The sequence below is a fragment of the Salmo salar genome, chromosome ssa11 (genome assembly GCF_905237065.1).
Source record: "Salmo salar chromosome ssa11, Ssal_v3.1, whole genome shotgun sequence".
NCBI classification, from domain to species: domain Eukaryota; kingdom Metazoa; phylum Chordata; class Actinopteri; order Salmoniformes; family Salmonidae; genus Salmo; species Salmo salar.
Window position 1 is genome coordinate 103,376,780 of NC_059452.1, and position 27,659 is coordinate 103,404,438.

The 27,659-nt window shown below is 43.6% G+C and overlaps 1 protein-coding gene across 1 annotated transcript in view; it reads right to left on the reverse strand.

Moving 5' to 3' along the window:
* The window catches only part of trpc4a (transient receptor potential cation channel, subfamily C, member 4a), a 110,792-nt gene extending 93,140 nt beyond the window's left edge, over nt 1–17,652 (reverse strand). Inside the window, exons 1-3 of the mRNA XM_045688904.1 lie at nt 17,023–17,652; nt 10,659–10,888; nt 10,176–10,394 (exon numbers count right to left, since the gene is read on the reverse strand). Of these exons, the coding sequence (XP_045544860.1) occupies nt 10,176–10,394; nt 10,659–10,817 (378 nt within the window). The 5' untranslated portion in view covers nt 10,818–10,888; nt 17,023–17,652. The remainder of the gene's footprint in view (nt 1–10,175; nt 10,395–10,658; nt 10,889–17,022) is intronic.
* Between the last annotated feature and the right edge of the window lie 10,007 nt (nt 17,653–27,659).

A 27,659-nucleotide genomic window follows, 5' to 3' on the forward strand; every position in this document is an offset into this window, starting at 1 on the left:
TGTACATAGTCAATGGTAGGCTTCGAGGGGACTCCTACAGTAGGTACACCTATAGCTCTGTTACACGCTGGGTCTGTACATAGTCAATGGTAGGCTTCGAGGGGACTCCTACAGTAGGTACACCTATAGCTCTGTTACACGCTGGGTCTGAACATAGTCAATGGTAGGCTTCGAGGGGACTCCTACAGTAGGTACACCTATAGCTCTGTTACACGCTGGGTCTGTACATAGTCAATGGTAGGCTTCGAGGGGACTCCTACAGTAGGTACACCTATAGCTCTGTTACACGCTGGGTCTGTACATAGTCAATGGTAGGCTTCGAGGGGACTCCTACAGTAGGTACACCTATAGCTCTGTTACACGCTGGGTCTGTACATAGTCAATGGTAGGCTTCGAGGGGACTCCTACAGTAGGTACACCTATAGCTCTGTTACACGCTGGGTCTGTACATAGTCAATGGTAGGCTTCGAGGGGACTCCTACAGTAGGTACACCTATAGCTCTGTTACACGCTGGGTCTGTACATAGTCAATGGTAGGCTTCGAGGGGACTCCTACAGTAGGTACACCTATAGCTCTGTTACACGCTGGGTCTGTACATAGTCAATGGTAGGCTTCGAGGGGACTCCTACAGTAGGTACACCTATAGCTCTGTTACACGCTGGGTCTGAACATAGTCAATGGTAGGCTTCGAGGGGACTCCTACAGTAGGTACACCTATAGCTCTGTTACACGCTGGGTCTGAACATAGTCAATGGTAGGCTTCGAGGGGACTCCTACAGTAGGTACACCTATAGCTCTGTTACACGCTGGGTATGTACATAGTCAATGTTAGGCTTAGAGGGGACTCCTACAGTAGGTACACCTACAGCTCTGTTACACGCTGGGTCTGTACATAGTCAATGGTAGGCTTCGAGGGGACTCCTACAGTAGGTACACCTACAGCTCATAACTTGGCAATAGTTCTGTAAATAAACAACATGGGGAACAAACAAACCCCCGTGTCCCTGGCTGACAAGCTGGTGTAACAATATGGGAACAAACAAACCCCCGTGTCCCTGGCTGACAAGCTGGTGTAACAATATGGGAACAAACAAACCCCCGTGTCCCTGGCTGACAAGCTGGTGTAACAATATGGGAACAAACAAACCCCCGTGTCCCTGGCTGACAAGCTGGTGTAACAATATGGGTACAAACAAACCCCCGTGTCCCTGGCTGACAAGCTGGTGTAACAATATGGGAACAAACAAACCCCCGTGTCCCTGGCTGACAAGCTGGTGTAACAATATGGGAACAAACAAACCCCCGTGTCCCTGGCTGACAAGCTGGTGTAACAATATGGGAACAAACAAACCCCCGTGTCCCTGGCTGACAAGCTGGTGTAACAATATGGGAACAAACAAACCCCCGTGTCCCTGGCTGACAAGCTGGTGTAACAATATGGGAACAAACAAACCCCCGTGTCCCTGGCTGACAGTTGATGTAACAACATGGGAACAAACAAACCCCCGTGGCCTTGGCTGACAGTTGATGTAACAACATGGGAACAAACAAACCCCCGTGTCCCTGGCTGACAAGCTGGTGTAACAATATGGGAACAAACAAACCCCCGTGTCCCTGGCTGACAAGCTGGTGTAACAACATGGGAACAAACAAACCCCCGTGTCCCTGGCTGACAAGCTGGTGTAACAACATGGGAACAAACAAACCCCCGTGTCCCTGGCTGACAAGCTGGCGTAACAATATGGGAACAAACAAACCCCCGTGTCCCTGGCTGACAAGCTGGTGTAACAATATGGGAACAAACAAACCCCCGTGTCCCTGGCTGACAAGCTGGTGTAACAATATGGGAACAAACAAACCCCCGTGTCCCTGGCTGACAGTTGATGTAACAACATGGGAACAAACAAACCCCCGTGTCCCTGGCTGACAGTTGATGTAACAACATGGGAACAAACAAACCCCCGTGTCCCTGGCTGACAAGCTGGTGTAACAATATGGGAACAAACAAACCCCCGTGTCCCTGGCTGACAAGCTGATGTAACAACATGGGAACAAACAAACCCCCGTGGCCCTGGCTGACAAGCTGGTGTAACAATACGGGAACAAACAAACCCCCGTGTCCCTGGCTGACAGTTGATGTAACAACATGGGAACAAACAAACACCCTTGGCCTTGGCTGACAAGCTGGCGTAACAATACGGGAACAAACAAACCCCCGTGTCCCTGGCTGACAAGTTGATGTAACAACATGGGAACAAACAAACACCCTTGGCCTTGGCTGACAAGCTGGCGTAACAATACGGGAACAAACAAACCCCCGTGTCCCTGGCTGACAAGTTGATGTAACAACATGGGAACAAACAAACCCCCGTGTCCCTGGCTGACAGTTGATGTAACAACATGGGAACAAACAAACCCCCGTGGCCTTGGCTGACAGTTGATGTAACAACATGGGAACAAACAAACCCCCGTGGCCTTGGCTGACAGTTGATGTAACAACATGGGAACAAACAAACCCCCTTGGCCTTGGCTGACAGTTGATGTAACAACATGGGAACAAACAAACCCCCTTGGCCTTGGCTGACAAGCTGGCGTAACAATACGGGAACAAACAAACCCCCGTGTCCCTGGCTGACAGTTGATGTAACAACATGGGAACAAACAAACACCCTTGGCCTTGGCTGACAGTTGATGTAACAACATGGGAACAAACAAACCCCCTTGGCCTTGGCTGACAAGCTGGCGTAACAATACGGGAACAAACAAACCCCCGTGTCCCTGGCTGACAAGTTGTTGTAACAACATGGGAACAAACAAACACCCTTGGCCTTGGCTGACAAGCTGGCGTAACAATACGGGAACAAACAAACCCCCGTGTCCCTGGCTGACAGTTGATGTAACAACATGGGAACAAACAAACACCCTTGGCCTTGGCTGACAAGCTGGCGTAACAATATGGGAACAAACAAACCCCCGTGTCCCTGGCTGACAGTTGATGTAACAACATGGGAACAAACAAACCCCCTTGGCCTTGGCTGACAAGCTGGCGTAACAATACGGGAACAAACAAACCCCCGTGTCCCTGGCTGACAGTTGATGTAACAACATGGGAACAAACAAACACCCTTGGCCTTGGCTGACAAGCTGGCATATCAACATGGGAACAAACAAACACCCTTGGCCTTGGCCGACAAGCTGGCGTATCAACATGGGAACAAACAAACCACCGTGGCCCTGGCTGACAAGCTGTTGTAACAATATGGGTACAAACAAACCCCCTTGGCCTTGGCTGACAAGCTGTTGTAACAATATGGGTACAAACAAACCCCCTTGGCCTTGGCTGACAAGCTGGCGTATCAACATGGGAACAAACAAACCCCCTTGGCCTTGGCTGACAAGCTGGCATATCAACATGGGAACAAACAAACCCCCTTGGCCTTGGCTGACAAGCTGGCGTATCAACATGGGAACAAACAAACCCCCTTGGCCTTGGCTGACAAGCTGGCGTATCAACATGGGAACAAACAAACCACCTTGGCCTTGGCTGACAAGCTGTTGTAACAATATGGGTACAAACAAACCCCCTTGGCCTTGGCTGACAAGCTGTTGTAACAATATGGGTACAAACAAACCCCCTTGGCCTTGGCTGACAAGCTGGCATATCAACATGGGAACCAACAACCCCCCGTGGCCCTGGCTGACAAGCTGGCGTAACAATATGGGAACAAACAAACCCCCGTGGCCCTGGCTGACAAGCTGGCGTAACAACATGGGAACAAACAAACCGCCTTGGCTGACAAGCTGGCGTATCAACATGGGAACAAACAAACCACCTTGGCCTTGGCTGACAAGCTGGCGTATCAACATGGGAACCAACAACCCCCCGTGGCCCTGGCTGACAAGCTGGCGTAACAACATGGGAACAAACAAACCGCCTTGGCTGACAAGCTGGCGTATCAACATGGGTACAAACAAACCCCCTTGGCCTTGGCTGACAAGCTGTTGTAACAACATGGGTACCAACAAACCCCCTTGGCCTTGGCTGACAAGCTGGCGTATCAACATGGGAACAAACAAACCCCCTTGGCCTTGGCTGACAAGCTGAAGTAACAACATCAGTGTGGATGAGGAGCAGTGATCTCAGCATTAACATATTGTATTAGTGTGTGTCTGTCACAGTATTAGCATATTGTAGCAATTGTGATTGTGTTTGATTAATTAAAACCCACGCAAACACTGGTGGTCCCTGAGCAGGTGCTGAGAGCGAGAGAGAGAGAGAGAGAGAGAGAGAGAGAGAGAGAGAGAGAGAGAGAGAGAGAGAGAGAGAGAGAGAGAGAGAGAGAGGGTTACTGAGAGAGACAGAGAGAGCAACATAGTCTTCTTCAAACAGTAATCAGTAGCTTCATCTCTTGTTTCAAGTACACTACCTGGACAGGATGCTAGTCTATCTCCTGTTTCTGTAGTGTGCTTGAGGCAGCTTGATGTACTAGTACACTACCTGGACAGGATGCTAGTCTATCTCCTGTTTCTGTAGTGTGCTTGAGGCAGCTTGATGTACAGTATACTACCTGGACAGGATGCTAGTCTATCTCCTGTTTCTGTAGCGTGAGGCAGCTTGATGTACAGTACACTACCTGGACAGGATGTTAGTCTATCTCCTGTTTCTGTAGCGTGAGGCAGCTTGATGTACAGTACACTAGTCTATCGCAGGGCACTACCCCCAGTCTATCCCTTTAATACTGAGTGCCAAGCAGAGACACATCGGGTCCCACTTTTACCGTCTTTGGTATGACTCTGCCAGGGATCAAAACTCCCAACCTTCCAATCTCAGGACGCACACTAACCACAAGGCCATTGAGTTGGTTTCCCACAGCTCTAAGTACAGACTCCTAAACATTTCCCCACACCTGTAAGTGATAGTGGCAGGTAGGCTTGAGGTTACTGGTTCGAATCCGCAAGCCGACAAGGTGAAAAATCTGTTGGTGTGCCCTTGAGCAAAGGCTGATAACACCAATTGCTCAAGGAGCGCTGGACAATGGTGACCTTGGCTGTAACCCCACTCTCCAAGGGTGTCTCAGGGGGACCCACTGGGCACACACTGGTTGAAGCAACGTTGTTTCCACGTCATTTCAATGAAAGTTCGCTGAACCAACGTGCAATTGATGGTTGTTGCCAGTGGCGAGTTGGGATGTGCAAGAAATACAGGTCCATTTCACACTTGTACACGTGTGTAACAGGACGAGTTGCTGTTGCGGTGGCCCCAGGAAAATTACTCGTTGAATCACGGTAATCTCCTCTTATGCACTCTGGACCCAACTCGTTAACGGCATTTACATTTTTTTATTTTTATAAATTGGTTGCAAATTCTCTGGTACTCAGGGCTCTATTGTCCCGCCATCAGGTCCTAATGCCCTGGTACTCAGGGCTCTATTGTCCCTCTAACCACTCTGACATCAATGCAAATGAAATCTAAAATCACATCAAACACTGATCATCAAAACAGTATTGTGCTTCTAAAACTCACCTCACTGTGATGGATCAATTTGAAGAAAGAAGTTTAACAGCAGGTTGAAACTGAGTGGAAAACATGGTCATTTTGGATGTTGTTTCTAAGCTTAACACAATGAACTGCTTTCTTTTTTATTTCTTTTTTATTTTAATTAACCATAATTTAACTAGGCAAGTCAGTTAACCTCTCTAGGGTAGGTGGCACCAAATCGTCCCACCTACGTAACAGCCAGTGTAATCCCGTGGCGCGTTATTCAAAAACCTCAAAAATGCAAAAACTTCAATTTTTCAAACATATGACTATTTTACACCATTTTAAAGACAAGACTCTCGTTAATCTAACCACACTGTCCGATTTCAAAAAGGCTTTACAACGAAAGAAAAACATTAGATTATGTCAGCAGAGTACCCAGACAGAAATAATCAGACACCCATTTTTCAAGCTAGCATATAATGTCACATAAACCCAAACCACAGCTAAATGCAGCACTAACCTTTGATGATCTTCATCAGATGACAACCCTAGGACAATATGTTATACAATACATGCATGTTTTGTTCAATCAAGTTCATATTTATATCAAAAACCAGCTTTTTACATTAGCATGTGACTAGCATGTGACTAGCATTCCCACCGAACACTGCCGGTGAATTTACTAAATTACTCACGATAAACGTTCACAAAAAGCATAACAATTATTTTAAGAATTATAGATACAGAACTCCTCTATGCACTCGATATGTCCGATTTTAAAATAGCTTTTCGGTGAAAGCACATTTTGCAATATTCTCAGTAGATAGCCCGGCATCACAGGGCTAGCTATTTAGACACCCAGCAAGTTTAGCACTCACCAAAGTCAGATTTACTATAAGAAAAATGTTATTACCTTTGCTGTCTTCGTCAGAATGCACTCCCAGGACTTCTACTTCAATAACAAATGTTGGTTTGGTTCAAAATAATCCATAGTTATATCCAAACAGCGGCGTTTTGTTCGTGCGTTCAAGACACTATCCGAAAGGGTAAATAAGGGTGACGAGCATGGCGCAATTCGTGACAAAAAAATTCTAAATATTCCATTACCGTACTTCGAAGCATGTCAACCGCTGTTTAAAATCAATTTTTATGCCATTTTTCTCATAAAAAAGCGATAATATTCCGACCGGGAATCTGCGTTTAGGTAAACAGACGAAAGAAAATAGATAAAGGAGAGTCTTGTCTTTAAAATGCTGTGAAATAGTCATATGTTTGAAAAATTGAAGTTTTTGTATTTTTGAGGAATTTGTAATTCGCGCCACGCCTATCATTGGATATTGGAGCAGGTGTTCCGCTAGCGGAACGTCTAGATGTAAGAGGTTTTAAGAACAAATTCGTATTTACAATGACAGCCTAAGGTGATTAATTCAAAAATCCTCATATGCATAACTTTTTTAGGATAGGGGGCAGCATTTGGAATTTTGGATGAAAAGCATGCTCAAAGTACACTGCCTGCTACTCAGGCCCAGAAGCTAGGATATGCATATAATTGGTAGATCTGGATAGAAAACACTCTACAGTTTCTAAAACTGTTAAAATTATGTCTGTGAATATAACAGAACTTATTTGGCAGGCGAAACCCCGAGGACAAACCATCCAGAAAAATGTTTTTTTGAGGTGACAGTGTTTTCAATGAGGTTTCTATGTGGATCTAGATTTCTAAGGCACTTGCTTGCAGTTCCTATCACTTCCACTGGATGTCAACAGTCTTTAGAAATTGGTTGATGTTTTTCTTCTGAGTAATGAAGAAGTATGGCTGTTTAGAACAAGGGTCGAGTCTAGTGTACTGTTGTGTTTGGGGCACGCGACAAGAAAGCTCGCTCCACTTTGTTTTCGTCCGGTATTGAACACAGTTTATCCCGTCTTAAATTTGATCGATTATTTACGTTAAAAAAGACCTGAAGTTGTATTAGGAAAGTTGTTTGAAAAATTTGGATCAAGATTACAGGTAGCTTAATTAGATATTTTGTAGTCATGTTGCACGAGTTGGAACCAGTGTTTTTCTGAATCAAATGCGCCAAATGCGCCAAATAAATGGACATTTTGGAGATATAACAGCGGAATTTATCGAACAAGGACCATTTATGATGTTTATGGGACATATTGGAGTGCCAACAGAAGAAGATCTTCAAAGGTAAGGCATGAATTACATAGTTATTTCTGAGTTTTGTGTCGCACCTGGCGGGTTGAATTATGATTGTCATGTGTTTGTTTGATGGGGTGCTGTCCTCAGATAATAGCTTTCGCCATAAAGCCTTTTTGAAATCTGACACGGTGGCTAGATTAACAAGAAGTTAAGCTTTAATTTGGTATATTGCACAGTTAAATATTTCAAATATTTTTGGGGGTATTTCTTGCTCTGCCATTTCACCAGATGTTGTGGAAACGTTCCGCTAGCGGAACCCCTAGCCGTAAAAGGATAATAGAGCTCATGCATATAGATAGACCTATTTATGAGCCCAAGCCCCCCCCACACACACAAAAAAACACAGAATTAAATTAATGATTGAGCCGTTATAAAATACATAGCTTACCGTATATTACACATGGCAGAAAAACGAAGAAAAAAAAACGGATTAAAGATTTGGTACATAATTGGTTTTGCCAATAGGCTACTCCAAAATTAAACTAATAATGTTTAATATCACCTTTCAGTGTGGACTGTATTATTAGGCATACTGGATGGACTGGTTACCTTATGCTACGCTCCAAATTTTCTAACCATGAATCTGGGAGAGCTTGAGGACGTAGAGGCCTAGGCGATGCTATTGTTTCATTGATTGTGCAGGGCGGCTTACAGAGTTAGCCTACAATTATAGTGACTTTGTATTTGATATTTGAATAGCCTAGTTATAGGGAATTTTTTATATTTTCAGAATTAATAAAGGACACGTTAATTAACATTAGCAAAATAATATTTCCCCACCATGCATTTCCATCTCCTCCTCGCTCGCCTTCATTTCTTTCTTGAGCCCGCAGAGAGAGAGGGGGCTGGCAATAGTTTAATGAAATATGTTTTGTTGTGAAAACATGTTACTATCGATGTTCCCGAACTGATTTGAATTGGTTTCCCAAATGAAGTACTGGGAAGCTGCAGGAACAGGGTTGGAGATCCCATGGCATACAGAGTACTGGGAAGTTGCAGGAACAGGGTTGGAGATCCCATGGCATACAGAGTACTGGGAATCTGCAGGAACAGGGTTGGAGATCCCATGGCATACAGTGTACTGGGAAGCTGCAGGAACAGGGTTGGAGATCCCATGGCATACAGAGTACTGGGAAGCTGCAGGAACAGGGTTGGAGATCCCATGGCATACAGAGTACTGGGAAGCTGCAGGAACAGGGTTGGAGATCCCATGGCATACAGAGTACTGGGAAGCTGCAGGAACAGGGTTGGAGATCCCATGGCATACAGTGTACTGGGAAGCTGCAGGAACAGGGTTGGAGATCCCATGGCATACAGAGTACTGGGAAGCTGCAGGAACAGGGTTGGAGATCCCATGGCATACAGAGTACTGGGAAGCTGCAGGAACAGGGTTGGAGATTCCATGGCATACAGAGTACTGGGAAGCTGCAGGAACAGGGTTGGAGATCCCATGGCATACAGAGTACTGGGAAGCGTCCTCCATTTGCAATTTCAGTGCATAGGCCTACAGATTAAATTATTTTTTTTCCTGACGGTTTCATTTTAAAAACGGGCCATTCATAATCGATTTGACATTTTAGACTAGATTAAATTGGGAATAGTCTGAGAGGTGAAAATATGATCACTTGATGAGAGAACAGCTGTGTAAAGCCTGAGACAAGGAACAGAGCGCAATATCTTTTTGCAACTTTCTCAAATCATCAATAGTCGCATCATGCAGCCCATTGATGTTTTCATTTCTAAGACATTCTAAGGTTTGTATCATTCACAACTAAAGATGCCTAAAAACTCTAAATCTAGCACATAAAGTAGGACCTATTTCAAATGATCACTTTTATGCTCAACATAGCCACTTCATATGCAACATAGCCACTTCATATGCAACATAGCCACTTCATATGCAACATAGCCACTTCATATGCAACATAGCCACTTCATATGCAACATAGCGTATGCAACATAGCCACTTCATATGCAACATAGTCATTTCATCGCTCCGGAATGGGAAAAATGTTCCTTTTTATTCAGCTAAGCTCAATTATATTCTACTTACTATAAAATCATATACTATAAAATAATAGTATGGGACTCATACACATATATTGTCTGCTGAATGAACAAGCCTAGTCTATGGCATGGAGTATAGCCAGATAACATACAGTAGGCCAATTGATTATCTGTTCTTCTGAAATACATTTTCTTCATATCACAATGTTTATTTAGACCTGACAAAAATAAATAATATACTTTTTTTTAAATGTAGATGTTCCAAAGGCGAGCATTATCATCTCCATGACTCCATGCTTGTTTCCACGGAGGCATGGAGTTGCTAAACGTGTTTATGTTAATTAACGGTCAATGACCATGAGACTCAGCAGTCTTTTGCGTGACAATAACCAGTTGACAAAATGACCGCCACAGCCCTAAACAGGACAAATTTAAAAGGCCCAACAATGTATTACTACTATCACCCCCCCCCCCCTTACCTGCATGCCTCCACTGGATTTCTTGTGGTTGAGAAGCAGTTCCACGGCCCCCACCACCTCTTTGCGGATGGCGTGCAGCAGAGCATCACCGACATACACGTTAAAGCTCAGCAGTAGTTCTATGATCTCCAGGTTCTCATTCTCTATGGCGATCAACAGAGCTGTGCGGCCTAACGGGTCTATACAGTTAATGTTGATCTTGAAGTAGATCTCAGCCTCCTATGGAGAAGGGACAACGATATGATAACTCAGGGATGGTGTAACAATAATTGGGAAGGGATGATAATGGAAGTTCCATATCACAATAATTATCATGGTAAGTTTGATAACCAACATTGAAGGTAAACTTATTTGAACTCTTTTGAAGAAGTTATTTCTTACATCAACCTTTAATCGAAGGTGCTGACCATCAATCCACCGAAAACTTACACGCACACACGCATGTGCACACACACACACACCTATCCGTCCGTCCATCCCTACCTCCAGAGCCTGTTTGACGCTGCCGTAGTCTCCCTTCTCCACGGTTCCCAGATAGGCCTTCTCCAGGGAAGACAGCTCTGACTCAGACCGGACGATCCGCAGAGGGATACGGTCCCGGTACGAAGAGCTGTCTGTCCGCCGGTAGTACAGCTGAGACATCTCACCTCAACTCAACTCAGCTTTTACGGCAGGTGCTGTTGTGGGTCCTGCTGTGGCTAGGGCATCACAGACTGTAACGGGACAGAGAGGGTGTGAGAGGGGCAATGAGAGAAGCCCAAAAGATGCTGGGTGAGAAATACATTGAGAGATAAGGTTTAGGGTTGATATAATCAAGTATGACTTTATTAGTTGTGTATATTGTGTTGTATATTGATGGTTGACACAACCAAAACAAAAGGAGCAATAAAGAGAGAGAATGAGAGAAATAGAGATAGAGGGAGGGAGAGAGAGAGATAGAGAGGGAGGGAGAGAGAGAGATAGAGAGGGAGGGAGAGAGAGATAGAGAGGGAGGGAGAGAGAGAAAGAGAGAGGGAGTGAGAGAGACATAGTCCTGAGCAAATTTCGAATTGGCTTCTTACCAAAATACCATTTTACAGACCACATATATACACTGAACACCCTTACTGACAGACAGACAAACAAACAAACAAAGCAAAACAAAAGCAAAGTTTTCTCATGCTTGTTGATATCAAAAAAGCGTTTGACTCAATTTGGCATCAGGGTCTGCTATACAAATTGGTGGAAAGCAGTGATGGAAGAAAAACACATGATAATATAAACTGAATGTACACAAACAACAAGTGTGCAGTTAAAATTGGCATTAAACACACATTTCTTTCCTCTGAGCCGTGGGGTGAGACAGGGATGCCGCTTGAGCCCCACCCTCTTCAACATGTATATCACCCGACTAGAATCTGAAGTCAAATGTCTACTTTTTGCTGATGATCTGGTGCTTCAGTCCCCAACCAAGGAGGGCTTACAGCAGCACCTAGATCTTCTGCACAGATTCTGTCAGACTTGGGCCCTGACAGTGAGTCTCAGTAAGACAATAATAATGGTCCAAAAAAGGTCCAGTTGCCAGGACAACAAATAAAAATTGCCTTCAAGCACAGAAGTAATTATACCTACCTCAGCCTAAACATCAACATCACAGGTAAGTTCCACAAGGCTGTGAATGATCTAAGAGGCAAGGCAAGAAGGGTCTTGCATACCATCAAAAGGAACATTAAAATCGACATCCCAATAAGGATCTTACTAAAAAATACTTCAATCAGTTCTAGAATCCATTGCCCTCTGTGATTGTGAGGTCTGGGGTCCACTAACCAACTAAGAATTGACAAAAAATGGGACAAACACCCAATTGAGACTCTGCATGCAGATTTCTGCAAAAATATACTTTGTGTACAACACAAAACACCAAACAATGCAGAGCAGAATTAGAACATGCTAAATCCAGAAAAATAGCCGTCAAATTCTACAACTACCTAAAAGGAAGCGATGCCCACATATTCCACCACAAAACCCTCACCTACAGAGAGATTAACCTGGAGAAGAGTCCCCTCAGCTAGCTGGTTCTGGGGCTCTGTTCACAAACACAAACAGGCCCCACAGACCCACAGGCCAGCAACACAATTAGACGCAACCAAATTATCTGAGAAAGCAAAAAAGATAACTTTTGACACACTAGAAAGAATCAACCAAGAACCGAGCAAATTGGAATGCTATCTGTCCCTAAACACAGCGGCAAAATACCTGACCACTGTGACTGACCCAAAATTAATAAAATCCTTGACTATTTACAGACTCAATGAGCATTGCCTTGCTATTGAGAGAGGTCGCCATAGGCAGACATGACTCTCAAGAGAAGACAGGATATGTGCCCACTTTCCAACAAAATTAGATGCCAACTGAGCTGCACTTCCTAACCTCCTGCCAACTGTATGACCACATTAGAGATATATATATATATTTCCCGCTGATCATACGGACCCACAAATAATTTAAAATCAAATTAAACATTGATAAACTCTCATAGCTGTAAGGTGAAATACCGCAGTGTGCAATTACAGAATTAATATTTGTGGCCCGTTGCCATGAGGAAAGAGCAACCAGTGGAGCACAAACATTGAAAATACCACCAATATTTATCTTTATTTATCTTCCCCCACTATTTGTATCTCAACAATTTGCACATTAGATTATGTCAGCAGAGTACGCAGCCAGAAATAATCAGACACCCATTTTTCAAGCTAGCATATAATGTCACAAAAAACAAAACCACAGCTAAATGCAGCACTAACCTTTGATGATCTTCATCAGATGACACACCTAGGACATTATGTTATACAATACATGCATGTTTTGTTCAATCAAGTTCATATTTATATCAAAAACCAGCTTTTTACATTAGCATGTGACGTTCAGAACTGAATTTACTAAATTACTCACGATAAACGTTGACAAAAAACATAACAATTATTTTAAGAATTATAGATACAGAACTCCTTTGTGCAATCGAGGTGTCCGATTTTAAAATAGCTTTTCGGTGAAAGCACATTTTGCAATATTCTGAGTAGATAGCCCAGCCATCACTGCTAGCTATTTAGACACCCACCAAGTTTAGCCCTGACCAAACTCCGATTTACTATTAGAAAAGTTTGATTACCTTTGGTGTTCTTCGTCAGAATGCACTCCCAGGACTGCTACTTCAATAACAAATGTTGGTTTGGTTCAAAATAATCCATTGTTATATCCAAATAGCGGCGTTTTGTTTGTGCGTTCAAGACACTATCCGAAGTGTAAATAAGGGTCACGCGCACGACGCATTTCGTGACAAAAAAATTCTAAATATTCCATTACCGTACTTCGAAGCATGTCAACCGCTGTTTAAAATCAATTATTATGCCATTTTTCTCGTAAGAAAGCGATAATATTCCGACCGGGAAAGCGTGTTTACGTACAAAAGAGAGAGAAAATAAAAGCATGGGATCCCCTCGTGCACGAGCCTGAGTCTCATAGTACTGTGACTGGCCACTATCCAAACGCGCTAATGTTTTTCAACCAGGGGCTGCCTCGATATCATTCAGTTTTTTGCCGCCTTCTGAGAGCCCATGGGAGCCGTAGGAAGTGTCACGTAACAGCAGAGATCCCCTGTATTGGATAGAGATAATCAAGAAGGGCAAGAAATGGTCAGACAGGGTACTTCCTGTACAGAATCTTCTCAGGTTTTGGCCTGCCAAATGAGTTCTGTTATACTCACAGATACCATTCAAACAGTTTTAGAAACTTTGGAGTGTTTTCTATCCAAAGCTAATACTTATATGCATATTCTAGTTTCTGGGCAGGAGTAATAATCAGATTAAATTGGGTACGTTTTTTATCCGGCCGTGAAAATACTGCCCCCTAGCCATAACAGGTTAAATGGCACAATCACTTATTCCAATAAGGCCCAGACCTCCCCACACAGTACCACGATTACACCTGTTGAAAGGAGCACACAGGTGGGCTAGGGACCCACCTTTTTGGTTGAAGAGTGCCAGGTGACTCGGCCTATATAGCTTCCGATTCAAAAGTTATTGGACATTTATATAAGAAAATAATTAGCACGTAACAAATTTGCCCAATTTTGTGTTTAGCCTAATTGTGTTTGTATCTAACTCAGTAAAACATAAATTATAACTTTTCAACGTTTTGAAACTTAGAAATATGTTGATTTGGTTCAACGAGTTCATAAGCCCAATAAAAGGACCAAAGGAGCCCAAAATTATTCCTTATAGTCCAAGGACCTTTGCAACCACAGATGGCCGCCAGATAATCTCCAGCTGATCTCTCATTAATTAAACCATCAATAGGTGCTAAAATCACCTGCACAGCTGATCTCCATTGCAACCATGATCCGCTCCATAAAGCTTAGCATATACTCCCCAGTCGAAACAGCTTGCGCATATATTATGGCAACATTTACTGACGTTTTTGTTCGTTTTGGTGTTTGGCAGGTTTTTTTTTTTTTTTTGCTGTTCGAGAACACGTTTTTTTCTTGAGGCAAGCCGAAGTTCAGTAGCCGAAGTCTACACCCCTTCATTAACAGGCAGAGCTTAAAGGGAGACTTTCGGATTTTGGCAACGAGGCCCTTTATCTACTTCCCCAGAATCAGATGAACTAGTGGATACTATTTGTATGTATTTGTGTCCATTATGAAGGAAGTTAGAGTTAGGTTTGCGAGACAATGCTAACTAGCATAGATACCCATAGACTTCCATTCATTGCGCCAAAGCTAGTTAGCATCCCAGCTAGCACAGTGGATCTGGGGCGATTCCGGCTAAAAGTCGGGGCACTCGGCTGAGAGTCAGACTCGGCCGATGTCATATGGCCCGAGTCTGGGCTGCCTTCGGCAGTATTACTTATGGCTAGGATGTGAGGATTGAGCTCGGGCCGATTACGGTGTGAGTTATCTGGCCCAAATATATTACTTGGGGCTCGGGCCGATTGGGGCTACTCTCTGGCAGATGATTACACGGGCTGCTTTATATAACTAACATTTCATTATTTATTTTTCCACATTTTGTAATTATTTATGATTAAAAAACATACAATTAAGATTTAAATGAAATTCATTAAGAATTCTGCGTAGTATTTTTGTATTTTCATACTTTGTGCAAGGCAAAAGATAAACATTAAAAACTTGACAGATGGAACCTCCCCAGTGACAAAGCGTTCTAAGACACTGAGTCGCTGTGCAAACTGCGCTGCTACAGATGCTGGTTTGAGACCCGTGCCGGCCACGACCGGGAGATCAATGAGGCGACACACAATTGGCCCAGTGTCGTCCGAGTTAGGGGAGGGTATGGCCGGCCGGGATGTCCTTGTCCCATTGCGCTGTAGCGACTCCTGTGGCAGGCCAGGCGCATGCACGTTGACACGTCACCATGTGTATGGTGTTTCATCTGACACAAAATGTTTTTCTTGTGGATGGGTATAATTTGTATGTATAAAATAGTAATATTTAAAATGACTAAATCAGGTAATTTTGTATACATTTATTTAAATTTGCATCAGGCCCCTTCTGGGGGGATTCTGGTAAGATGCCGGTGTCACGTCCTGACCATAGAGAGCTCGTATTTTTCTATGGTAGAGTAGGTCAGGGTGTGACTGGGGGGTTTTGTCTAGTTTAAATTTTCTATGTTTTGGTTCTAGTTTCTTTTTTCTATGTTGGGATTTTTGTATGATCCCCAATTAGAGGCAGCTGGTCATCATTGTCTCTAATTGGGGACCATATTTAAGTAGTTGTTTTTCCCACCTGTGTTTGTGGGAGATTATTTTGAGTTAGTGCACGTTGCACCTCTGTCGTCACGGTTTGTGTTTTGTTTGTAGTTTATTGTTTGTTTTGCTAAGTTTCACATTAAAATAAAAGATGTGGAACGATACGCACGCTGCGCCTTGGTCTCCTTCCTACGACGTACGTGACAGCCGGTCAAAGTCTGTAGATGGAAACTGCCCGATGTTCTTGGGCTGTTTCTGGGCAGTCATTCATTTTGATTCCTGGCCCAGTCCGACACCCGATTCCGGGCCGATTTAATCCGTTTCGGCCAACCGGAAGAGGGCCGCTTCAGGGACGATTCCTCATTGCTAGCTGGGATTGGCTCGAGGAAATACCTTTAACTTCCATCATACTGGACAGAGATTTACAAATGGTATCCACAAGTTTATCTAACTCTGGGGAAGTGGATAACGGGCCTCATTGCCAAAATCATGAAGTATCCCTTTAAATAGATGCTCTGTTTAGAGGGGATTTGGCTCTAAACAGCCAAATACTCCATTGGAACATGAATCGATGCTCAATTGTGGTATGGTTCAAGAAACATAAAGCCCTCTACTTTCATATCACATCAAAATAATTTCACAAACGCACATATACACTTACAATTCACTGTTTTAACACAGTTGCAGCCGATAGTATTATTCAGTGACAACACGTTTGTAGCGTCCGTCTTCCGTGCACATACAGGTGTTCAGAGACTCAGATAATCAGATTAGCACAAATAGTCGACTTTCCGTAAACAAGCGCTGTTACATGGAGATATGGCTGTGGGGGAACCCTAACCCTAAAAAAAAATGTCATATGGAGCCAGAAGTGGGTGAAGCTAACTGCTGAAAACTCTATGGATAAGGCAGAATGCCGCCTAGCGTTTTCCAGAGCTACCCTAGTCGGAGACAAATCGGCACGCACCGGTGCGCAGTGCACGCAAATTTTATTTTAACTCCATCGCCAGTTCCTTCTTTACCGATGTGAACCCACAAATAGCCTAGAAAACATTATTTTTAGACTGTGTATGATGACTCAAAGTAAATAAAACATATAACTCACATTTCGCCTTGGATGTTGAGGATATATCAATTGAATCCACATAGAAAGATGCCTCTTCTTTCCAAGGCTATTCCGCGTTTAGAGAATGCAACAACTGGTTTACAAAACAAACAACAAAAATAACTATGGTTGTATTCCGTATTTAGGTACTAAACGAATATCCTATAACAATCCGTGTTCTATAAGAGGACTTCACGTCATCGAATCCTTGATGATAAATGATGGTTTTATCTTCAGAGTAGCCTATATTCTACTTTATTCCGTTATTCCGTTTGAGTAGAGGACATCCCTTAACAGAGTACAGTTGTTTTTCTTCATAATCTCTTCTCTTTTTCCTTTAGAAAGAGACAGAAATGGTGCAGCCTATAGCGCAGAAAAACTGGGACACACAAGATGGAAAGCCGGCGCAGCGCGCATAGAAAAACGATGAAGTGAACTCTTGTCAATCTTGCAGGACATGTAACCTACTTCTTTATGATTACAACTGTTTGCAAATACCCTCTGGTTATATTCTCTTATCCTCTCTTTATCCAGCCGCTCCTTTACACCTGTTGTTGGGAGGAAGCGAACCGAACCGAAGCGCTGCGGGTATAAACTAATAACGCGAGGTCTCAGAGAACCTGGATTCCACTCTGCCTGCCTGTGGATGCGCGCTGGTGCGCTCCGTGCAAACTGCGAAGACGTTGTGCGCATAGGGACACACACACACGCACGCACGCCCCTAACACACAGACGTTTAGCTTTAATTCAATAACACGTATTGTAACGTCAACCAACATTTTATGAAAACAACAGGAAAGTGCATAACAGAACAGGCTTAATTAGGATTTGAAGAACATGACATTCAATTATTTTAAGTCAAATAATAGTTTCAGAATATTTTCTTTAATGATTGTGTGACATGTTGGTCTGATAAATTATGTTATTCACTATCAAAACATGTACATTACTAATTTGAGGCAACAGTGAATCGAATATTCTGTTTGTGTGCTTGTCATGGATAATTTTGTCTTCCACTGTGTGGTAAAAATCCCGTGTTGTTGACAGAGAATTAATGAGGCTTTTCTCAATTTTAATTTCTAACATGTGCACTTCAACTCTTTAGTCTAATTAGAACTATATTACAGGTCATTAGAACTCTATAACAGGTCATTAGAACTCTATAACAGGTCATTAGAACTCTATAACAGGTCATTAGAACTCTATAACAGGTCATTAGAATTATATAACAGGTCATTAGAACTATATTACAGCTCATTAGAACTATATTACAGCTCATTAGAACTATATAACAGGTCATTAGAACTATATTACAGGTCATTAGAACTCTATAACAGGTCATTAGAACTCTATAACAGGTCATTAGAACTATAAAACAGGTCATTAGGACTATATAACAGGTCATTAGAACTCTATAACAGGTCATTAGAACTATATTACAGGTCATTAGAACTATATAACAGGTCATTATAATTATATTACAGGTCATTAGAACTACACTACAGGTCATTAGAACTCTATAACAGGTCATTAGAACTCTATAACAGGTCATTAGAACTATATTACAGGTCATTAGAACTACATTACAGGTCATTAGGACTATATAACAGGTCATTAGAACTATATTACAGGTCATTAGAACTATATTACAGGTCATTAGAACTATATTACAGGTCATTAGGACTATATAACAGGTCATTAGGACTATATTACAGGTCATTAGGACTATATAACAGGTCATTAGAATTATATTACAGGTCAATAGGACTATATAACAGGTCATTAGAACTATATTACAGGTCATTATAATTATATTACAGGTCATTAGAACTACATTACAGGTCATTCTAATTATATTACAGGTCATTAGGACTATATAACAGGTCATTAGAACTCTATAACAGGTCATTAGAACTCTATAACAGGTCATTAGAATTATATTACAGGTCATTAGAACTATATTACAGGTCATTAGAACTATATTACAGGTCATTAGAATTATATTACAGGTCATTATAATTATATTACAGGTCATTAGGACTATATAACAGGTCATTAGAACTATATTACAGGTCATTATAATTATATTACAGGTCATTAGAACTATATTACATGGATTAAGAGATATACACAAAGGACACATCAAAACTCTCTTTCGTTCTCATTCTCTTTCGATATGTGAGTTACATATATAGATGATAGAAGCAGTGTGCCAGGAGAGAGAAGGAGGGGGCGTGCAGACAGGAGAGGGGAGAGTGCTGCAGGAGAGAGAGCGATAGAGAGAGGAAGGTTTCTGTCTCTCCCGCCTCTCCTCTCTACTGAATAGCACTTCATCAAATGCTTGGAAAACTAATAGGGCTCTTCGGCACACACACACACACACACACACACACACACACACACACACGTCTGTCTGTCTGTCTGTCTGTCTGTCTGTCTGTCTGTCTGTCTGTCTGTCTGTCTGTCTGTCTGTCTGTCTGTCTGTCTGTCTGTCTGTCTGTCTGTCTGTCTGTCTGTCTGTCTGTCTGTCTGTCTGTCTGAGTCAAAAATCTAAAATGTGTACCCCAAGAGCAACAATTATGCTGCCTTCTTCTGTTGCTGCCTTGCCTTCTCTCTCTCACCCAGGAAGAGGACTAAGTAAGTAACGATTCAACTTGAATGAGATTTTGTGGACATGGATACAGTACATGACCCAAAACAGATCCCCATTACAATCAACACAGAAGCATATATTATGATATTTCTGGATTTACGTGAAGGAGCAGTCTAAAGTAACGAAGAAAGCTATAAATAGCGTTTGGGAGTAAATTCTTCTCCCGTAGAAGGTCCTTGTGGCTTGATCTGAGTGGACAGTTAACAATATCCCGTAAGCGCTCTCTCTCTCTCTCTCTCTCTTTTCCTCAGAGGGAAAACAAACCAGTGCATTCATTCCTCTGAGGCTAGAATAATAACACAACAGATGACGCCCTCCCAACACTTCAGTGTCTCCTTGACCCTTTGTGATTAATTCATGTCATCAAATTGAAAGATTTATGTTAATTAAAATAAAATACCAGACTAGACCTGCCAGAGTTTCTCTGTAGAATTACTCTGAGGGTTCATTAATAACCTAACACACCAGATGATATCCTCCCAGGCTGGGTCCAGCTTTACAGCCAATAGACACCAGATGTTGTCCCTCTCAGGCTGGGTCCAGCTTTACTGTCAATAGACACCAGATGATGTTCATCCCAGGCTGGGTCCAGCTTTACTGTCAATAGACACCAGATGATATCCTTCCAGGCTGGGTCCAGCTTTACTGTCAATAGACCCCCTATGATGTCCCCCTCAGGCTGGGTCCAGCTTTACTGTCAATAGACACCAGATGATATCCTTCCAGGCTGGGTCCAGCTTTACTGTCAATAGACACCAGATGTTGTCCCTCCCAGGCTGGGTCCAGCTTTACTGTCAATAGACCCCCGATGATGTCCCCCTCAGACTGGGTCCAGCTTTACTGTCAATAGACCCCCGATGATGTCCCCCTCAGACTGGGTCCAGCTTTACTGTCAATAGATACCAGATGTTGTCCCTCCCAGACTGGGTCCAGCTTTACTGTCAATAGACACACGTCAATATCGACATCAAATGATCAGACGTTAAAACCTGTTGGGGCTAGGGGGCAGTATTTGCACGGCCGGATAAAAAATGTACCCGATTTAAACTGGTTACTACTCTTGCCCAGAAATGAGAATATGCATATAATTAGTGGGTTTGGATAGAAAACACTCTAAAGTTTCTAAAACTGTTTGAATGGTGTCTGTGAGTATAACAGAACTCATATGGCAGGCCAAAACCTGAGAAGATTCAATACAGGAAGTGCCCTGTCTGACAATTTGTTGTCCTTCTGTTGCATCTCTATCAAAAATACAGCATCTGTGCTGTAACGTGACATTTTCTAAGGCTTCCATTGGCTCTCTAAAGCCGCCAGAAAGTGGAATGGGGTGTCTGCTGTCTCTGGGCAAAGAACAGAAGCAGAATTTGTTAGTGGTCAACCTGGGGACAGTGAGACTGAGATGCGCGTTAACGAGACTACTCCATTTTTTTCTTTCAGCCTTTGAATGAATACAACGTTGCCCGGTTGGAATATTATCGCTATTTTACGAGAAGAATCGCATAAAAAATGATTTTAAACAGCATTTGACATGCTTCTAAGTACGGTAATGGAATATTTTGAATTTTTTTGTCACGAAATGCGCTCACGCATCACCCTTCGGATAGTGACCTGAACGCACGAAGAAAACGGAGCTATTTGAATATAACTATGGATTATTTGGAACCAAAACAACATTTGTTGTTGAAGTAGAAGACCTGGGAGTGCATTCTGACGAAGAACAGCAAAGGTAATCCAATTTTTATAATAGTAATTCTGAGTTTAGTGAGCCCCAAACTTGGTGGGTGTCAAAATAGCTAGCCGTGATGGCCGAGCTATGTACTCAGAATATTGCAAAATGTGCTTTCGCCAAAAAGATATTTTAAAATCTGACACCGCGATTGCATATGGAGTTCTGTATCTATAATTCTTAAAATAATTGTTATGTATTTTGTCAACGTTTATCATGAGTAATTTAGTAAATTCCCCGGAAGTTTTCGGTTGGTATGCTAGTTCTGAACATCACATGCTAATGTAAAAAGCTGTTTTTTGATATAAATATGAACTTTATTGAACAAAACATTCATGTATTGTATAACATAATGTCCTAGGAGTGTCATCTGATGAAGATCATCAAAGGGTAGTGCTGCATTTAGCTGTGGTTTTGGTTTTTGTGACATATATGCTTGCTTTGAAAATGGCTGTGTGATTATTTTTGGCAGGGTACTCTCCTGACATAATCTAATGTTTTGCTTTCGCTGTAAAGCCCTTTTGAAATCGGACAATGTGGTTAGGACGAGAGTCTTGTCTTTAAAATGGTGTAAAATAGTCATATGTTTGAGAAATTGAAGTTATAGCATGTTTGAGGTATTTGTATTTCGCACGACGCGATTCCACTGGCTGTTGACTAGGGTGGGACGCAAGCGTCCCAGCTAGCTTATAGAAGTTAACTTGCTATTTTAGCTAGTTATACGTCATACCATACGTCACACCATACGTCACACTTCCTCTGCCCCCTCTTCATGTCCAATTGGAACATAAGGCTGCCGTGAGAGGACGTCATTGAATGGACATGAACCACAATGGCTGCCGTGAGAGGTCACCACTGAATGGACATGAACCACAATGGCTAACATTATCATCCTGCTCTGGACATTTGAGGGTTTAATAGGATCTCTATGCTAACTGATCTCTGTAGTCCCTACAGTTCTGTTACTACTGATGTGATTACAGAATCAACAGGCTAACAGATCTCTGTAGTCCCTACAGTTCTGTTACTACTGATGTGACAACAGAATCAACAGGCTAACTGATCTCTGTAGTCCGTATCGGTCTGTTACAACTAATGTGACAACAGAATCAACAGGCTAACTGATCTCTGTAGTCCCTACAGTTCTGTTACTACTGATGTGACAACAGAATCAACAGGCTAACTGATCTCTGTAGTGCCTACAGTTCTGTTACAACTGATGTGACAACAGAATCAACAGGCTAACTGATCTCTGTAGTGCCTACAGTTCTGTTACTACTGATGTGACAACAGAATCAACAGGCTAACTGATCTCTGTAGTCCCTACAGTTCTGTTACTACTGATGTGACAACAGAATCAACAGGCTAACAGATCTCTGTAGTCCCTACAGTTCTGTTACAACTGATGTGACAACAGAATCAACAGGCTAACTGATCTCTGTAGTCCCTACAGTTCTGTTACTACTGATGTGACAACAGAATCAACAGGCTAACAGATCTCTGTAGTCCGTATCGGTCTGTTACAACTGATGTGACAACAGAATCAACAGGCTAACTGATCTCTGTAGTCCCTACAGTTCTGTTACTACTGATGTGACAACAGAATCAACAGGCTAACTGATCTCTGTAGTCCCTACAGTTCTGTTACTACTGATGTGATTACAGAATCAACAGGCTAACTGATCTCTGTAGTCCCTACAGTTCTGTTACAACTGATGTGATTACAGAATCAACAGGCTAACTGATCTCTGTAGTCCGTATCGGTCTGTTACAACTAATGTGACAACAGAATCAACAGGCTAACTGATCTCTGTAGTCCCTACAGTTCTGTTACAACTGATGTGACAACAGAATCAACAGGCTAACAGATCTCTGTAGTCCCTACAGTTCTGTTACTTCTGATGTGACAACAGAATCAACAGGCTAACAGATCTCTGTAGTCCCTACAGTTCTGTTACTTCTGATGTGACAACAGAATCAACAGGCTAACTGATCTCTGTAGTCCCTACAGTTCTGTTACTACTGATGTGATTACAGAATCAACAGGCTAACTGATCTCTGTAGACCCTACAGTTCTGTTACTACTGATGTGATTACAGAATCAACAGGCTAACAGATCTCTGTAGCCTGTTGGGTTTAAATGCTAAATGCTAGGATGTTATACTAATTTCGGCTCTTCGTCTGTATAGTTGTCACGTCCTGACCAGTAAAAGGGGTTATTTGTCATTGTAGTTTCGTCAGGGCGTGGCAGGTGGTGTTTGTTTTGTGTGGTTCGGTGTTTTTGTTTTATGTTCTATATTTTCTATTTCTATGTGTATTTATGACAGAACCACCCACCAAACAAGGACCAAGCAGCGGGGATTGGAGCACCAAACAAGGACCAAGCAGCGGGGATTGGAGCACCGAAGAGAAGGATGGACGTGGGAGGCAGAATGACGTTTCTGGGAGAGGAAACAGAATCAACAGAGCTAGATGAGGCTGAGAGGCATCCCCCCCAAAACATTTGAGCCAACTCCCCGTGCTTATTATGGGGAGCGACGGATCAAGCAAGCACCTTGTTATGCAGAGATACGCACTGTGTCGCCCATACGCGTGCACAGTCCGGTGCGGTCAACAAGGGCTCCGCAGCGTTGCCAGGCGAGAGTTGGCCGGCAGCCAGAGAGAAGTGCGCCGGCGCAGCGCATCTGGCCACCAGTGCATCTCCTCGGTCCAGTTTACCCTGTTCCTGCTCCTCGCACTAGCCCTGAGGTGCGTGTTACTAGTCTGGCGCCTCCTAAGCCAGCCGCACGCATCAGGCTTCCAGTGCGCCTGCCCAGTCCAGTACGTCCTGTTGCTGCTCTGTGCACTCACCCTCCAGTGCGCCTCCATAACCCGGTACAGCCATTGCCTCCAGTCTGCAGCCTCCAGCGATGCTCTCCAGTCTGCAGCCTCCAGCGACGCTCCTCAGCCCTGAGCCTCCAGCGACGCTCCTCAGCCCTGAGCCTCCAGCGACGCTCCTCAGCCCTGAGCCTCCAGCGACGCTCCTCAGCCCTGAGCCTCCAGCGACGCTCCTCAGCCCGGAGTCTCCAGCGACGCTCCTCAGCCCGGAGTCTCCAGCGACGCTCCCCAGCCTAGAGTCTTCTGAACGGGAGCTACGCCCAGAGCCAGAGCCACCTCCGTAGTGGGCGGATTGGGAGGGGGGGTGTAGCACAGGGACCGTTGTTGACGGTGGCCACCCTCCCTTCCCTCCCTTTAGGTTTGGGGTTGTTTTTGTGTTTTTTTTGTTTTTGAGGTGCATTCGGGGTCTGCCCCTTTTTTTGGGGGGGGGGGGGTACTGTCACGTCCTGACCAGTAAAAGGGGTTATTTGTCATTGTAGTTTGGTCAGGGCGTGGCAGGGGGTGTTTGTTTTGTGTGGTTCGGTGTTTTTGGTTTATATTCTATATTTTCTATTTCTATGTGTATTTCTGACAATAGTAAAAATTGATGCACACTTTTCCACAATGCATTGGAAGAGGTGGGCTGGAAGGCCCTAGTTCTCTTCAAGTAGCCAAACAACAAAACTAGACTATTTAATTGTGAAGATGGCCGAAGCTTCTGCAGTGGTGTTCAAATATAGGATAAGTAGTTGCTTACACCTTGAAATCATCACTAGTATTGCATCGTAGGCTACATCATTGAAAAGTATTAAAAAAAAAAAATGTTTTACCCAAAGTGGATTTCTGTTTTCTTATTGAAAAGTGTTTCTTGTTCTCTTCGGGCCTTCATCAGAGCTTTTAAACTAAATACGAAACCATCTTTAGATTTCTGAATGTGTCGGCACCTGGGAGTCAGGATGTGGCTGCATTATTGATGCCATGTTAATCAGGCCTTTTGATATGAGCTAATTGTTTTAGGCTAGACTACCTATTTAATTTATAGATCAAGCCTTAGCAGTCATTCTTATCTCGTTCTCAACGATCAGTGCTTTAGTTTATTATGTTGCTCTTCAGCTGTTCTGAAATTTGCAAAGCACCCGCCTGTCCACGTTTGTCTGTGCAACAGCCTTTTGATTTGAACATTTGAAAAATGTTGGTGTGTGTGTGTGTGTGTGTGTGCACTAGGCTATTTGATTTAATATACTGTATATGTTACAGCACTTTGGGTTCTCTAATAAATATGTTGAAATGGAACCAGATTATCTGTTTCTGTCTTCAGTCCTTTTTAAATATGAAAGATGAGCTATGTAGTCAACTACGGTATAGGACAATTGTGATAGTCTTCCTATAACCAGTCTGAGTAAGCCTATAACTCCACTAAAATTCTATTCAGAGTTTAGTAAAGTAATTAATCAAATTGGAAATGAGCTATCATCAGGCTGGTTAATGCCATGCATGTCCCCCCCCCACCTACTCAGCCAAGCAGGAGCCCCTGCTGAGTTGCAGCCGTGGCATACTGCATTCCTTTTACTAAACAGTACGTGCTAAATAGTAAGCGACAATGAGTCAATAGTATGCAGTTTAAGTATGTAGTACGCTAGTATGTGTATTCGGACACAGATTTTGTTTTTATCAGTTTCTTCTGCTCATTTGGAGTCACAGCTTTGATGAAGCAACCCAGAGACTGGTGTAGAGACAGAGGACTGGTGTAGAGACAGAGGACTGGTGTAGAGACAGAGGACTGGTGTAGAGACAGAGGACTGGTGTAGAGACAGGGGACTGGTGTAGAGACAGAGGACTGGTGTAGACAGGGGACTGGTGTAGAGACAGAGGACTGGTGTAGACAGGGGACTGGTTTAGACAGGGGACTGGTGTAGAGACAGAGGACTGGTGTAGAGACAGAGGACTGGTGTAGAGACAGGGGACTGGTGTAGAGACAGAGGACTGGTGTAGAGACAGAGGACTGGTGTAGAGACAGAGGACTGGTGTAGAGACAGGGGACTGGTGTAGAGACAGGGGACTGGTGTAGAGACAGGGGACTGGTGTAGAGACAGAGGACTGGTGTAGAGACAGAGGACTGGTGTAGAGACAGGGGACTGGTGTAGAGACAGAGGACTGGTGTAGAGACAGAGGACTGGTGTAGAGACAGAGGACTGGTGTATAGACAGGGGACTGGTGTAGACAGGGGACTGGTGTAGAGACAGAGGACTGGTGTAGACAGGGGACTGGTGTATAGACAGAGGACTGGTGTAGAGACAGAGGACTGGTTTATAGACAGAGGACTGGTGTAGAGACAGAGGACTGGTGTAGAGACAGGGGACTGGTGTAGAGACAGAGGACTGGTGTAGGGACAGAGGACTGGTGTAGGGACAGGGGACTGGTGTAGAGACAGGGGACTGGTGTAGAGACAGAGGACTGGTGTAGAGACAGGGGACTGGTGTAGAGACAGGGGACTGGTGTAGAGACAAGGGACTGGTGTAGAGACAGGGGACTGGTGTAGAGACAGAGGACTGGTGTAGAGACAGAGGACTGGTGTAGAGACAGAGGACTGGTGTAGAGACAGGGGACTGGTGTAGAGACAGAGGACTGGTGTAGAGACAGGGGACTGGTGTAGAGACAGAGGACTGGTGTAGAGACAGAGGACTGGTGTAGAGACAGAGGACTGGTGTATAGACAGGGGACTGGTGTAGACAGGGGACTGGTGTAGAGACAGAGGACTGGTGTAGACAGGGGACTGGTGTATAGACAGAGGACTGGTTTATAGACAGAGGACTGGTTTAGAGACAGAGGACTGGTGTAGAGACAGAGGACTGGTGTAGAGACAGAGGACTGTTGTAGAGACAGAGGACTGGTGTAGAGACAGAGGACTGGTGTAGAGACAGAGGACTGGTGTAGAGACAGAGGACTGGTGTAGGGACAGAGGACTGGTGTAGGGACAGGGGACTGGTGTAGAGACAGGGGACTGGTGTAGAGACAGAGGACTGGTGTAGAGACAGGGGACTGGTGTAGAGACAGGGGACTGGTGTAGAGACAAGGGACTGGTGTAGAGACAGGGGACTGGTGTAGAGACAGGGAAGTGTGTGTGTGTGGCATACTGCATTCCTTTTACTAAACAGTACGTGCTAAATAGTAAGCGACAATGAGTCAATAGTATGCAGTTTAAGTATGTAGTACGCTAGTATGTGTATTCGGACACAGATTTAGTTTTTATCAGTTTCTTCTGCTCATTTGGAGTCACAGCTTTGATGAAGCAACCCAGAGGACTGGTGTAGAGACAGAGGACTGGTGTAGAGACAGGGGACTGGTGTAGACAGGGGACTGGTGTAGAGACAGAGGACTGGTGTAGACAGGGGACTGGTGTAT